Below are 15007 nucleotides of genomic sequence, written 5' to 3'. Positions count from 1 at the left end.
AAGCTCGCTCCTAGCGGCGTTGCATTGGGTGTGGATCGAATGGGGCGCCCCTCTAGCGCACTTGTGAACTGGCTCTGTTCGTTTCTGTTCAGATCCTTTCCACCTGAAAAGGAGAACAGAGGCAATGGATACGGCAAAGGCAGAGCTGTAGAGGATCGTGTGATGGATAGCATGTGGGGTGGCTGGCAGACAAGAGATGGTGCGGCATCTGTACCACACGCGATGCAATGAGGCGCAAGGCGGGAGACTTTGCTCCGGAGAGAGAGCTGGAGGTCGAAAATCGTAGAAGAAAAAAAAATAAAGCAGAAAGGCTTTGAAACGAACAGCTGCACGATGGCCTGCATTTGCAGCGAGAGGCCTCCGAATTCAGTCACGAGAATACGAAGCAAAAATAGAGGGGGTTGTCTGCATCATATTCCACATTTGATGCGCTGTTTACTACACATGTTTGGCTAGAACGAAAGAAAAAAAAAAGAAAAAAAAAAGCTGGGTGTGTCTTTTGAGCATTTTCATTCCTTTCCTAACAACATACCTTGTGCCAATACCCGGCCCTGCTCTTCCAAGGGAGAACATAAAGAAACAAAAATTGTCTCTCTTTTTTCTAACCCAGCTGTTTTTTTGCCCGCCCGAGAGATGACCCAGACTGTGTCTTAGGTTGCGCGCTCGCTAATACAAAAGTCGTAATAAGAGTGAAAACAACAAGACAGAATAGGCCCCTTTCCCCCTTTGCTCCTTTTACTGTTGCCTTCCTTAAGTGTGTTCGGCTGTGGTCAGCGTGCCGCGTCACAAAGGCCATATCTTAAGGCGCACCAGTTTCGCTCAAAAGTAGTAACAGTATCGTGTCAACATCAGTCCCCCTCGTACGATACAGAGTATCAAAATCCCGAAAATGTAGGACCAGGGTTTGATTGGTTGATGTACGAAACAGCTGGACTACAAAGTGACACTGCGGCCTTTGCCTTGTGGGCTTGATTTCCTTTTGGACGGGGGTCTTGAGGCTTATGTCCTTCAAGCGGTGTATTTCCCCACACAGAAAGGCAGATGCTGTCCAGAGCCAAACATCCTGTACTTTGTACATTTGTGTAAAACGTGACCCCCTGGTTTACGCTAGACAATGTACGAAGGAAGCATCTTGGATCTGCGGCTGAAAGGTTGACGGCCTGTCCATTTTCATGCAGTAATGCTTTTAAACAGCACCCCCCCCCCCTGAGTGAAAATACCAACTAGCGCCAGACGACGCCAGCGCTACGGAAGGCTGGTGTGGGAAAATAGGAGAAAACACGGAGGAAATGAAGAGGCTGCCGGCCGGCATTTCGTTCCGCTCTGGGCACTGGCCAGACCTTGGCCTTTTTTCTACCTTTTTTCTACCTTTTTTGTTTTCGGTGTTAGTGGTAACCAGAGACTCGGGTGCGGTTGGTTTTTGCCCAGCCTTTCTTTATTTTTGAGAACCCCTGCAATACACCCCAGTAAAAGTCCGTTTCCCACCCCTGTCAGCCACCTGGCAACATGGTCTCTGGAATTTGTTCTCCAGAAAAAAGGCCAGTGCTGATCATCTTGCTTCTGACTGCCAGCGTATCCGTTTCTGTGTCAATTCCATTTTTCGAAATGCTGATAAGAATTGACCACTCGTATGAGCAGGATACACAGGCTGCGACGTATCACACTTACGTAGTCTGTTTTTCGATGCGCGTTGCCTTGGGTATCTGGGATCCGGGTACAGCGATTGGTCTCACGATGCTTGTCTGCCATGGTTTTGTTGCCGATTGTATTACTTTGTTTGGTGCTTTTCCTCGAATTTTTATTTAATTTTATTAATTTTATTTTTTTATTTTTCAAATCGACGACAAGAGGGCAGAATGATTTACAGTAAAAGGTTGAGAGATTTTCAAATGCAAGCATTTCAGAATGCCTCGCTTCCCCTACTCGTTACCATTATCTATCCGCCACTGTCCTTAATCACGTCGTATAGCCACTATTCTCGCCCGGATGGATTTGAGCAATACACAAGGCCGGTATTCTTGTAGACGTGAGCTGGAAATATAGAACACGGGTTTAACATCGCTCCAAGGAATCTTTGGGGCGTACAATTCAAAATCTGATTCGAGCGTGTGGCGTTGGAGCCGCACAGGGTTCTGTCCGTGTATTTCTGCATCTTTATTTCCTTTTCCCTTTTTTTTTGTGAGACATGATATCCTGAACCAGAATTGCAAGCATGTGGTGCTCCCCCGTAGTCGGGCAAATGAGATGGATGCGTGACGGCTTACAAAGTTCTTTCAAATTCGAGCCGCACTCAGCGAAACTCAGAAGGGAGACCTTTTCAACATTATCCATCCGCGGCATGTCCTGGGCACGACCACGTCCTCTTGAGCTTTGCTGTGTCGGATCCGTTCGCGATGACGATATCTGCGTGCTTCTTTGCCCATCTTTGCCACGCCCTCATCGTAACGATGGGAATATATCCCAACAGCCGGTCATTCACTTTCCATATCTATAAATCCCTTGAGGTCTGGTTGTATTGTCATCGCCGTTGGCATTGTTGATTTCACTGTTTTCCCATCCTGTTTTTCAACACTTCTATTTGCTATTTTGTTATTCGCGCTGAGCAACGCAGGACGATGCTACGGCGTATTGCAGGACCTTAAATCCCGAAGATTTCGTTCAGATTACCGCACAACGGGCGAAGCTTGTCATTTTACAAATGCCCCCCAAAAACCCTCAAAAGGCAACTCGATCGGGTCAGTCTAGGCCCAATTCTACCTGCTCGTAAAAGCAAGTGAGGAAAAGGGGGTGACGGAAGCGATGGCCAGCTAGAGATGGGGCAGTCCAAATGGGGACAGAAATGGGGATAGGAGATGGGGACGGAGATGGCGCTTAATTAGGTATGGAAGAGGGCGAAGCTAAGAGCAAACGGCTTGTTTGTTTTCATCGTTGGTTGTAGGTGCTCGTGCTGATTTGGACTAGACAAGAAAACGCCATCGCCACATCAAAGAACTCCGTGGGGAGCATTCGCAGTGTCAAATGCCCACGTCCAACGTTGAGCGGTCGACGGTAACGGCTTAAGGCGAACTAAGGGACAAAACAAGGGTTGAAACGGGGGCGTTCAACGGTCTTCGACCGGTCAGGTTGTTGGTGGCCGAATGCAAAATGTCACAATGGAATGAGCAGGGGGCGAGTTGGAACGCCTTAACAGTCACCAGTGAGCAGCCGCGCACAACGCAGCACAAATGTGACAGCCAACAGATTGGTGCAGGATGAGTGGCCTTGCGGACGACCAGCAGCCAATACGTGTAGGAGATCGTGACTCGGAATGGTGACAAAAAAGACGCGAAATGGGCACAGAAACGAAAATAGAAATAAAATAGTGACAAGGACTCTTAACCGTAACCGTACGTCCCAATTTGGACGCGTTGAGTCGAAGATAATAGGAGGAGAGTCACATGGATTTCAAAAGTGTGCAGAAAATAAGATGAGGGCAACGCAGGAGGCTGACCACCAGCAAGATTGCTGCAGTCGTTTGTGCCTAGAAGGGAACGGCTGCACGATAAAGTAAACAAGACACCAGCAGCGCCTTTCTTACACCAACAGCACACTTTCCTTCAGACTCGCCCACGTCACGCAGTCCTGTGATATCCGCTACTCGACGACTGTCCCACTCCTTAGCCAATGTGAGTACAAGTCTGTCGTTTTCCCACTTGCTTTTCGTCTGACATTTTTCTGTCCGGCTTCACTGGTAAGCTCTCCTACAACCGAGTTCCACGAGGCAACGGGGGCCGCTGTGGAGCCATGCACAGTGCACTCGTGGCCTAGGCTACAGACGAAAACAGATCCAGACGTACGAGGCAAGACAGGACAAATGGAAAGCGTGGATGAATACTGCTGCGCGGACAAGCGAAGAGGCTACACCGCTCCTCACGAAAGAAAGGCTTCGACGCCCGACGAGGTAGCTACACCTTCCCTACTTTGCTTTTGTCATGTCTCTCCTAATTTGTGAGGCTGAGGGGGTCTTTGCATGGACACTCAGCGTTGGCCACGTCTCGTCAATAGTGCGGTTCCGGACTCGGGCATAACGTTCTGCACACAGCTAGCTGTAACGGACCGGCCAGCGATTCTGTACATCATCTCATGACAACGGCCCTCTCATCTTGTCTCCCTCGGGAGTGTCCATCGTTGCTGCAACAGGAACATGTCGTAGAAAACCGACCACCACTGCAAAACGAGAACAGGCGTGCTTCACATACGACATACAGAACAAAACCGACGACAAAGAAAATGAAACGACGGTGAAGAGGCTAGTGAAGTGGTGGCCTAATGATTCGAGATGCCGATTCTGTTGGCGATTTGTGAGGCTTGTCTGGATGCAGTTGACATGGCGGTCCCAAAAGAGTAAGTACAGGGCCAGAAGCATCGTAGGTCCATTCGATTTCAGCCTAACATGGCCAAGATGCGATTGGTTGAGGGTGACAAAATGGAAGGACAATAAAATAAAATGGAGTCAAACAACAACGAGAGACGTGAGATCCCTCCTTAACTCTCGGCTAGCTGCATCGGAGCTACCCTTCTGCTTGTACAAGAGCATGCAGCTTTTAAACAGCAAAACTGACCGGGAAGAACCATACAGAGCCTGAGATGAGCCTGCCGATCAGACTTGGAAACGACGGCCACCAATAACAAAAGAGCAATCCAGACACCCTTTCAGCTCAGCTGTAAGCAATGGACAAACAAAACAAATAAAACTATTCAGTAACCAGCAGAGACAACCTGCAGATACAACGAGACGAAAATCAAACCGTCTTCGACAACTGCCGTACGTGAGTGTCTACCAGAACCGTCTTTTTTATTTTCTTTATCTTTTTTTTTCTAGTTCGACCTGCGTCATTGAGATTGACAGCTGCTGCCGGTCTGTTGGTGCAAAAAGGGACAAGGCTGAAGGATCATGGTGGTGTCCAAGAACGTACAAGATCGACAGTGTCGAGGGACCGCAACACACCCCAGGAAATGCGACGTAGAGGAGGCCGAGAGGGAGGAAAAGTGAGGGGGAATGAGTACATTTTATCAAACCAAAATGCAGTAAAAAACGACATGAATTCTATAGGCAAAATTGTTTGTGAATCCTTACGACATAGAAATGTCCTCCTTCATTTCCGTCGCTGTTTCTGAAGAATCACAAAAATGTGCAGAGCCTTGCATAACATGATCGTCCCGCGTCCCCGCTGTCCTCTCCTTTTGTTCGGAAATTTTGTGCCCGTGCTCTGTGTCTCTTGTGTTGCCCTTGCCCGCCCAGTTTGGACAAGATCGTCAAACCTTACTTCACCCAGTTCATTCCGACCTGGTTGTTGATATTTTGTGTGTGTGTGTGTGTGCACCCCTTTTCTTTGTTGTCAAGTTCTTTGTCTTTCGGGCCCTTTGGATGTTCTGCCTTTCCGCTGTCCGCCCATCCCTTACAGGTACGACGCACGGTGGACGCCAACTGAAAACTCAAAATGACACACCCTCTTTGGCAAATGTGATGCAACCCATTTTGTAAGTCGGTCGCCAGACATGGCCAAATATGCTTACACGACAGCCAGAACGCCACACTATTAGACGTGTCGGTAAACTGTCCGTGCAAGTGCCAGTGTATCCGTCCCAGTACTTCGCGTGGAAGGAGACGGAGGTATGAAAAATACAAAAAGGAAAGACTTGTACATGTACAACAAAGCAAATTGACAAACATTCGTAATGCTGTCATCTGAACATTGTTACGCAAGGTATCGCTGTGTTCATAATTTTGGTTCTCACGAAATTATCGTTTTCTTTTTGGGTTCCTATGTTTATATGGACTGAGGCCAAATACAAGCCCCTGGGATGTCATTAAATGCCATTGAATGTCATTGGATACCATTCAAGTGAACAGTAAAGACCAAAACCATCCAAGGCACCAATGGAAATATCCTGGCCGGATACGGTATACAGCCTAATGACCGTCCAAGTCTCGCCAAGTCAAATCCACCGACTCTGATAGAACAGAGATGAAAGAGCAGAGGGCGAGAGACGACGTCCGTAGAGTTATTTTGCCAGGGATTATTTACAACGACGCAACGTATCTCAATTTGATACGGGGCATCCCTTGACACAGTTACAGTCATAACCTTGTCACGCCAAACAGCACTTATTGCCCATATCTGGATAACAACCCCCCCCTTCGACACTCTAGCCGGCCGCAAAAGTCCAAACTCTGATCAATATGACCCAGAGAACCAACAGAAGCACCAAAAAGCCGTTGGAGAGGGGAAAGGAGAGGTGGCCGTATATCCTGACGGGGACGTTGTACCTTATTTTATGCTTTACATTATTTTTTTTTCTTGAAAGGCATGAGTGGTGCGAGTTTTATCACGAATATGGGGTGTGTGGCTGAAACATCACCACGTCGTCAATGTCCATTCTTTGCCTCCCTGTAACATATTTTGTTATTGTGTTGCTATGATGCAGAATCGCGTAGACCTAGAGAATGGGACGAGGCGTCCGTATACGCGTACCAAGAGGCGCCAAGAACATGATGTACATGTACCTGCACAGAGTGCCTCGAGCGTTATCTCGCGTTCTTTGTTTCCCCTCATTTACCTGTTTCGGTAGTGCTTTGCAACGGCGTGGGAAGATGTATGCGTGCGTTTAAGTGTTAATGTAGTTTTATCCTTGTCTTACAACACGGCGGCCCCTAATTCTCCATCGATTATACGACATTTAGCACCTTTTAGTCCAACCACGAGCAGAAAGAAAGAATCGTAGCCAATGTGGTAAGCATTGCTTTTCAGAGTTATTTGGGTCTGCATATTTGGATTTTCTTTGACCATGTTCAGAAACAGTCAAGTTCTCCCTTGGAATGGTCCCATGCCAAAAAGACGTTGGATTGCTCACACAGAGATGCAAATATCACGAGGTTGGCGTGGAGAATGGCGTACAAGACTGTTAGTTGTACGAAGAAGAAGGACCCAATCCAGTCTACGAAATATGAGGCTCACCTAGCATGGTTCTTAAGAGAAAGAGACGTTGGTTTCGGAAATACTTGACTCGACGTCATGAAGAGTGCCGAAGTGTCCAGCATCATGACGTGTGAATACTTTGTTATGTCACTCGTCTCTGGCGTACAGCCAAAACGATTGTGCACGGGGACGAGGACGAACCGCGGTCGCCTCCTTGCAAAAATGTAACACGTCACCAGTGACAATACGCAGGTCTGCATCCTGTAATCTATACCTTCGTATGCCAAATTCTGTGGCCTTCTTGTGGACGCCCGTGGCACATGCCATATGCAGGAACAGGGACAAAATAAGCAAGCAAAAGGGGCATGGATGGAAGGGTCCTTGGAGACATGGGTGACTCCCCAGATGACCTCCGTCGGTGACAGTGCCAATGGACGCCACATGAACGGGTGCCTTGCATATCGCGTTACGCATGTCGGCGACCAGTTCTGAGACAGTGAGTTGTTTCGAGAGGAAATAATGGTCCCCATGAGACAGCCAGTGTGTTTGTTACATGACGTTCGTGCTTCGTTCACCCGTGTTGCGTCGCACGTTAATGTTCGCGGAATTGCTTGGTCGTTCTCTGAATGGCTACCTTACTGTCGTATGACGTGGAAGGCGAAGCGCCTGTCCGAGAAAGTGGTGCTGGCAGAAACGATTCCATCGTGGTTATGACGTCTTGCAACAGCCCTTGAGAACAGGCACAGAGTCAAGTTCATAGGACTAGTTATGCCATGTCTTCGTCGTTTATCACGACATGATGCAGGAAGAAGGGCGTTTTTGAATCCTGTTTCCATATACATCCCCGTTTTGACGAATTCTGTGCCTGCATCTGCACTCTTCCTCTATTACACCAACCTATTGCCAACCTTACGGGTTTTTTTAAACTGACGTGTTCTTTGGTGGCTTACTTGTTATTGTCTCCCCTAAATCCTGACTTTGTGAAAGTTGATGTCATCATCTGTCTCTGTCTGTTTTTGTATTTCTCAGTGCTGTTCCGGAAGGCCAAGCACCGGCTACAATAGCATCTCTTACGTTGATTATATCACGTCTTACGAGTTTAATGCTGTTTATAGTGTATTTCTTGACACCAGATTTACAAGTCCACGTCTTACATCTCCGATCGCCAGTTCCATCATGAGGCTCGGAGAAGCCAGACACGGTTGACGAAGCTGAAACCTACGGAATGTCTTGGTGATCAAGAAGAGGATCATCCAAAGAAAAACAAAACATAATATGCAGATATCCCATCGGGGAATACACTGCATTGTCTCGGGGTCTTGTCCATGGTCTATGGTTCCGGGGTGAGAACCATGGAAGAGGCAGCCGGAGAACGAATGAAGAGACGGGCTCCTCTTCCTACAAGCCGCTGACTTCTCCCCTGCTTGCGACCAGAAAACACGCCACGGCAGGGCAGTGAGCCTGTACAACGAGCGTGTCTCTGCTGCAAAGGGCTGTGTCGCTCGGCATACGACGACGACGTCATGAAGCAAGGAAGCAAAGACAAAAAATAGAAACGTGGTCTATTTTAGGTTTTTGTACCACATTTGTCCTACAATTCGTTTCCAATAGGTCCCCAAGTTCCTGGCTCATTAATTTTGCTCTCTGTGCTACGTCGTAAAGCTATCCAGCAGTGCAGACTCTGATTCTGGCAGCTGCAACAGTGCGCCCCTGCGCCTGTTATTTTGTTTGGCCCTGAACAAACATTCGCACCCAGAGACGCGTACCCCTGGGTCGTGCAACCTGCTGTACAAGGGCTCGCCCTCACCAAGTTGTCGTTCATGCAAATTGTCGGAGCTTGGGCCCTGCAGACGGCCGCCGGATGCCTGCGGGACTGGACGCCCGTGGCGTACAACCGCCGTGCGCCACACACCCACCAGAGACATGAGGCAGGCCGCATCCCCCATGTCCCGGCGCCACCAACACGACAGCAAATACGAGTGGCCTCTCCAACATGACGACATCCACTGTGCAAGAGGGCGCAAGACAATCGAGGTCGCCGTTTCAAGGGTGTAGGAGCGGGTACGTGTGCGCGCATTTGTGTGGCCGCCTTGCATTTACAAATGTCTTCTTTTTGGTCTTTCCGGACAGCCCCAGGCACCGTTTCGAGCATGTCGACTTGCTGCTTCGTGCCGTCGCGGGTCTATACGTCCTCGTTGTGGGCGAACCGTCTTCCGTCTTCCGTTTTAGCGAACACTTGCCGAGGATCATTAAAAGATGGAGGGGGACGAGGCGTCAATAGGACGTACACAGCGTCCCAAACTTGTGTATGTTACAACCAAGCAGATTTTGGAACTTGTTTTCTTGGCCCGGTTTAACTAAGGTCGATCTTTCGTTAAATGGTCATGGATATACAAGGATGGAAACCTTGGAAGGATTCCCAGACTTGTCATGTGTGCTTGAGAAAGATGCACGATAAGGGACCTGTTGATCAAAGCTGATATTTCGGCTTCACTTTCATATGGCCTGGTCACATATAGACAACAATATAATGTTTAAGACTACCTCCAAAAGCGAAGCCATATTGCTGTTCAAAATATAAAGAAATGTAATCGTACTGTCCCTGTTTGCTTGGCATTACATATGGGGATATGATAATAATAAAAATAATGAGTAATGAATGATTAATGACATGAAAAAAGCACAGGAGAAAGAACAACACGCGGACAATACTGCATGTGACATGAAGATGCAGAGAATGCGGTCGTGGCATTTGGTATAACAACGGATGGTATCCAAAAAGAAACGTGAAAGGATCCTCCTACAAAACAATAAACAGCCGATACACCAAAACGATCAAAGCACTCAGCACCCCGGCGGCGGGGGCGGGGGCGGCGTCGGTGGCGTCGTCTCACCGGCCACCAAGGCGGCGGCAGCAGCAGTAGCCGCCGCCGCTGTGGCTGCTGCTGCTGTCAGAGCGGCCTCCTGTGCCGTGTTGCCACCGTTGGCCGTCGGCAACGACGACAGCGATACGGCTGTCGAGGTGCTAACGTTGCTAATGTCGCTCGGCGTCGACGGCTCCACCACGCGGTTGCGGATGCCCATGATCCACTCGTGCTGCAGCAGGTCAACGGCCGTCGATCGCTTGCCCGAGTCGCGCCGGAAGCAGCACTTGAGGAAGTCAATGCCCTCCGGGCTCAGCTGGTCCGTTGTCGGCAGCTGCGGTGGGTTGCCCTGGGCAATGTTGTACATGATAGCCCACTCGTTGTCGAGGTTGCCCCAGGGCCGGCGGCCCGTGGCCATTTCGAGGATCACACACCCGAGCGACCAGACATCGATAGCGCCAAAGTGGTCCGGTGTCTCGCCCTTGATGACTTCAGGGGACATGTACATTGGTGTGCCGGTCATCGACCGGTTGGCCGGCTTCGACATGGCGCCCATGGCCATCGTTGGGTCGAGGTTGTTCATCGTGCGGCCGTGCCGCGCAATCACCTTGGCCGCACCAAAATCGACGTACTTGATGATACCATTGTGGTCGAGGAGGATGTCTGAGCTCGTTAGTATGTAATCACAATAAAACAGATGGGGCGTGGCTGGTGGCTGGGGGACACTCACTTTCGGGCTTGATATCGCGGTGAGCAATCTTAATCTCATGCAGGTAGGCGAGGCCCTCGAGCAGCTGCAGCGCATACACTTGGACGACCTGCTCGTCTTCGATGCGGCCGTGCTCCAGCAGGCTCGCCAGCGACCCGCCAGAACAGAACTCCATAAAAATGTACACGCGGTCGCGGTGCACCTCAATGCCATAGTACGACACAACGTTGGGGTGGTCGAGCGACTCGAGCACCCGCATCTCGTCTTTGATCTGCGTGGCAATCGTCGGGATGAGCTTGGGGTCTTGCAGGCGGATCTCCTTGACGGCCATCAGCTGGCCATTGTCCAGGTTCATGGCCGCGTAGACGTTGCCAAACGTGCCGCCGCCCACAAAGTAGCCCTGCTGCCAGCGCATCGTAAAGTTGGTCGCCGTGGACGACAGGTACGCCAACGACCGGTCCACTTCGTTGGACGCCTCGAGCACGCGGCCGAGTGACGACCGCTGCTCGAGAATCGACTTGCGGACCTCGTCGATCTGGTTCAGTTCCTCCATGCGGTGCTCTTCGACGTATGCCGACGCCTCCGCATCGCTGAGGAACCGGTTCTTGTCGGGCCGCTTGGAGTTGGCGGACGCCTCGAGGCGCTGTCGCTCCGCCTGTGCCGCTACACTCGACCGTGCACCCATAATGTCAAAGTGCGAGATAAGCAGAGACATGCACCCGGACACGCGGTCGCGCAGCTGCTCGTACTCGGCCTCTGTCAGGCCCAGGATGTGCCGGCCGCGCGTCATGCCCATGGCAAACTCGAGAGCTAGCACGGCCCAGCGGAAAGTACGCCGGTCAGACGTCACGCAGTCTTCGCAGATGAAGTTGACCCAATCGAGCGCAAGTTTGGTGAGCTTGATGTTGTGCATCTGCCGCCGGTTGCTGTCCATGTAGAGCATAGAGCGTTGGCCGAACTCGGTTGCAAACACAAAGCACATTTGGATCAGGTCCTGACAGTTGTCGCCCCGTGTCTGTTGCTGGATCTTCTCCACACTGTCCATGAAAGTGTTGGACAGCTTGTACGCCATGCGGCGGATCTCCGTCATCTTGGCATTGACCTTTTTGAGATTGGACCGCTGCTCAACGACCAGGTCAAGGTGCACATCTGCGTTCTCCAGGAAGGCCTTGCGAGCCAGCACAAGGCGGCCCTGCGATCCGCCCGCAATCAGGCGCAGGTGGCCCGTCTTCAAGTCGAGCGGCTCTTCGCGCACTGTGAGCGCCACACGCTGGCCATACCACGTCGGGTTCCCTTCGGGGCGGATGACCAGCACGTACGGGTCCGTGGGGTCTTCCACCACCTGCTCATAAGAGGTGCGGCCCATCAGTGACTGGATCTCCTCGTGCCGGTTCTGCAGCGATGGCGACGCCACGAGAATCACACCCTCCCGCTCGAGGCTGTGTGTATACACCTGAAAGTGGCCCGAATCCACAAGACGGTCAAAGAACAGCTCCATGTCTTCCTCGGTCATGGCAATGCTGAAATCGCACGCGTTTTCGTAGTTGTCGCTCAGCCGGCGTGAGAAACGCTGCAGCATGCGCTGCCGCACACGCACCGAGTCCAACACCTGCTTGTATCGCTTGCTCATGTCGGAGATGCTCTCTTTGGGCCTGCGCTGCAGCTCCTTGTCAAAGGTCTGACTGAGTCGGTTGAACGCCTTGAACGTCAGCGAGCTGAACTGTTCGGCCACCTCAACGTCGCCGTGGTACAGGTGGCTGCCAATCTCGTTGGCAAACTCCCACTCCTGGAAGAGCAACTCGGCCTCTTTGAAAGTGTTGCGGTTGCTGGTGAGCTTCCAGTTGAGCATCTTGAAGTAGTATTTGAGTGCGTCCAGGATGGCCTGATCAAAGGACTCGTCAATCCAGTTGGGCAGCTCCCAGCCAGGTTCCGGCTGTGAGATGGCAACGTATTCGAGCTTGACCTTAATGGCGAGATTGAGGAGCACCTGGAACTGCGAAATCATCTGGTCTTGCATCAGGGAGTTTTGCTGGGCCGACTCTTTCATCTTCTTGGCGTAGGCAAGCCGGACTTTGACAATCTCTTCAATCAGGCGCGCCGGGAAACTGACGAGCGTCAGAAGGTCCTCAACATGTGACGGAAGATGGCGCGTACGGAATTCGGCGGACCGCATCGTGAGCGTGTCCTTGGCTTTGAGAATCGTTTCGGAGATGCCTTCCAGCATACTGCGGCGGCGGCTCTTCCCATCCTCCTCAAAATGCACATGCAGCGACCGCAGGCCCTCCTCCTTGAGCAGTCGGTCCAGGAACGAGGACTCGTCCGTCAGCCCATTGCCGCTCGGCGACTTCTCCCGCGAGCGTGTAAAATCGAGTTCGTCGTTCCCAACCCACTTGCGCAAAATCGCTAGCTCCCGGTTGATCGTGTCGCTTGTGTTGCTCCATGCGACGATGGTGTCGCAAGAATCCTCGTACAGTGCGGTGGCGGCCGCCTTATGGGCGGCAAGGAAGGCCGCGCGTGTGGGGTACAACGATTCGGCCTTTTCAATCTTGTTGATGACATCGACCACCTGCTCCATGGCCGTCTTGCCTGCCTCGCTGAAACCCTCAACGCGGAAATTGATAATGTCGTCAATCATGCGATCCACTTTGCTCCGCGACTCCTCGATCATGCGGCGCTGGACGGTGATTTGCCGGCCGCACGTTTTGGCGCGAATGCCAACCCAGAGCTCGCTCTTTTGCACCGTCTTGCCGCTTTGCTCTTCACCTGCTCCAATTAGGCGCTTCTTCTCCTGCCGGACGACGTCGCCCGTTAGGACCGCCTCGAGCATGCCGTGCCACTCGAGCCGTTCGCGGTTGGAGGCGTCACGAATGTCCTCTTCGGTAGGATGCAGGTCATCGAAATTGTAGAACATGATCGCTTCTTGGTCGTAGCGGTCATCAAAGGGACCTTCTGATGATGGTGTCTCGCCTTCGGAATCGGAGTCGGCATTACCTCCGTCGGTGCTGTTGATGTTGTCAAAGTAGCCAGCTGCGTAGTCTTGCTCGCGTAAGCGTTTCACATACTCGCGTTCCTGGGCCCGGAAGGTCGACCCGCTGGTGAGCTGCCTTGGCTTGGCATTCGGTACACGTGTCTCCGAACCGTTAATGCCGGAAAAGGCGGGCTGGACTCCGGGTCGCCTCTGCGGCTGGTATGCGTTTGATAGTGTCCGGTTTGGTCCAGATGGCCGTTGCGGCCACGCACTCCCGCCACTAGAGGAGTTGGCAATGTAGCCATCAGACACACCTCCGCTCGTACCATTGCCATTGCCCAAGCCAATTCCACTTCCGTTGCTGGCGCCAGTGGAAATATTCGACGCGTTGCCATTCATGACGGATGCGATGCCGGCAGTGACGCCCATCGCACCCGAGCCACGGTGGCTTCTAGACAGACCGCCGGCGATTCCAAAGGAAGAGGACGATGTGGGCGACGTCGTTGCGGAGAGGGGAGAGTCGGGGGAGAGAGAGGAGTCGGACGGGAACGGTTGCTGTTGATGCCGGTAGCCCTTGGTTTTCTCGAGGCGTCCACGGTCGTCGTCGGTGTACGCGAATCTAACGCGCGGCGAGGCCTCGGACGCCATGGTGGGTGGGAAGAGAGAAATGAGAGAGGTGAGGGCCTGCTAGAGCGCAGGCTTAATCGATAGAGTAGGGAGGGGGCTCGAAAGCCACGAGATTGGTGGCGTCCTGTGTCAAAACGAAATCGATGAGAGTGAACCACGCTCTCCAGTAGAGGCTGGTGGGTGCAGTGACGTATTAAGCCGGGCCAAAAGCGTCCATTGCGGCAGTCAGTAAACAAAGGGAAGGTTGTTCCTCGTTTCCACACTGGAAAGATCGAGCAGTCGTTCCACGTAGAGGACGAGCGCTGCGCGGAGCTCAATGATAGACGGGATGAGGTGTCAAATTCGAAGCCGGTAATCGCAGGTGAGCCGCGAATAGGGCTCGCGTCGACAACGAGTTTCTGCAAAAACCGCTGAAGCTCAAGAGTATGTTGATGATGGTTGGTGATGGTTGGCGATAGTTGGCGATGGATGGGGTGGCAAAATGGTGAAGGAAGCCCTACCCATAAGAGAAGGAGCGACGGGGAGCACAGGTGCTTCGCAAACGGGGAAGGAGCCAATGCTGGTGTTGTGGGCCAGTATGCAGTGCTACCCCACATATATTAGCTATATTAGCTGCTAAGAGCATGCCCTGTCGTTCAGTGAGAACGCGGATTCTGTCGATTTTGGTGGCAATTGGGGAGTTACGGCGTATGCTCCGGATCGAGCTTTAGGCGAGTCGATCGACTAGCCATAGCTGCCCCAATTACGAATTAACGTGCCTCTCAAAGTTTAGTCACGTGAAGACCCGCCCAGCACAAGCAGAGTTGTGGAGCTAGCCAAGTGAGACGCGCCAAAACCACCTCCAGCTCGCACTGTATCTTCCCCGAACACGCGCCGACCG

At 51.8% G+C, this 15007-nt stretch overlaps 1 protein-coding gene across 1 annotated transcript; it reads right to left on the bottom strand.

Moving 5' to 3' along the window:
• Nucleotides 1–9803: 9803 nt before the first annotated feature.
• SPBR_04554 (mitogen-activated protein kinase kinase kinase) lies at nt 9804–14148 on the bottom strand (the record flags this gene model as incomplete). Its single annotated transcript, XM_040762831.1, has 2 exons — nt 9804–10486; nt 10554–14148. 2 exons carry the CDS (start codon nt 14146–14148, stop codon nt 9804–9806), a joined length of 4278 nt encoding a protein of 1425 aa, XP_040615667.1.
• Nucleotides 14149–15007: the final 859 nt, after the last annotated feature.

This window comes from Sporothrix brasiliensis (genome assembly GCF_000820605.1).
Source record: "Sporothrix brasiliensis 5110 chromosome Unknown Cont21, whole genome shotgun sequence".
Lineage (NCBI taxonomy): Eukaryota > Fungi > Ascomycota > Sordariomycetes > Ophiostomatales > Ophiostomataceae > Sporothrix > Sporothrix brasiliensis.
The sequence above is the reverse complement of the archived record's forward strand: the minus strand, read 5'-3'. Positions and strand labels throughout refer to the sequence as shown.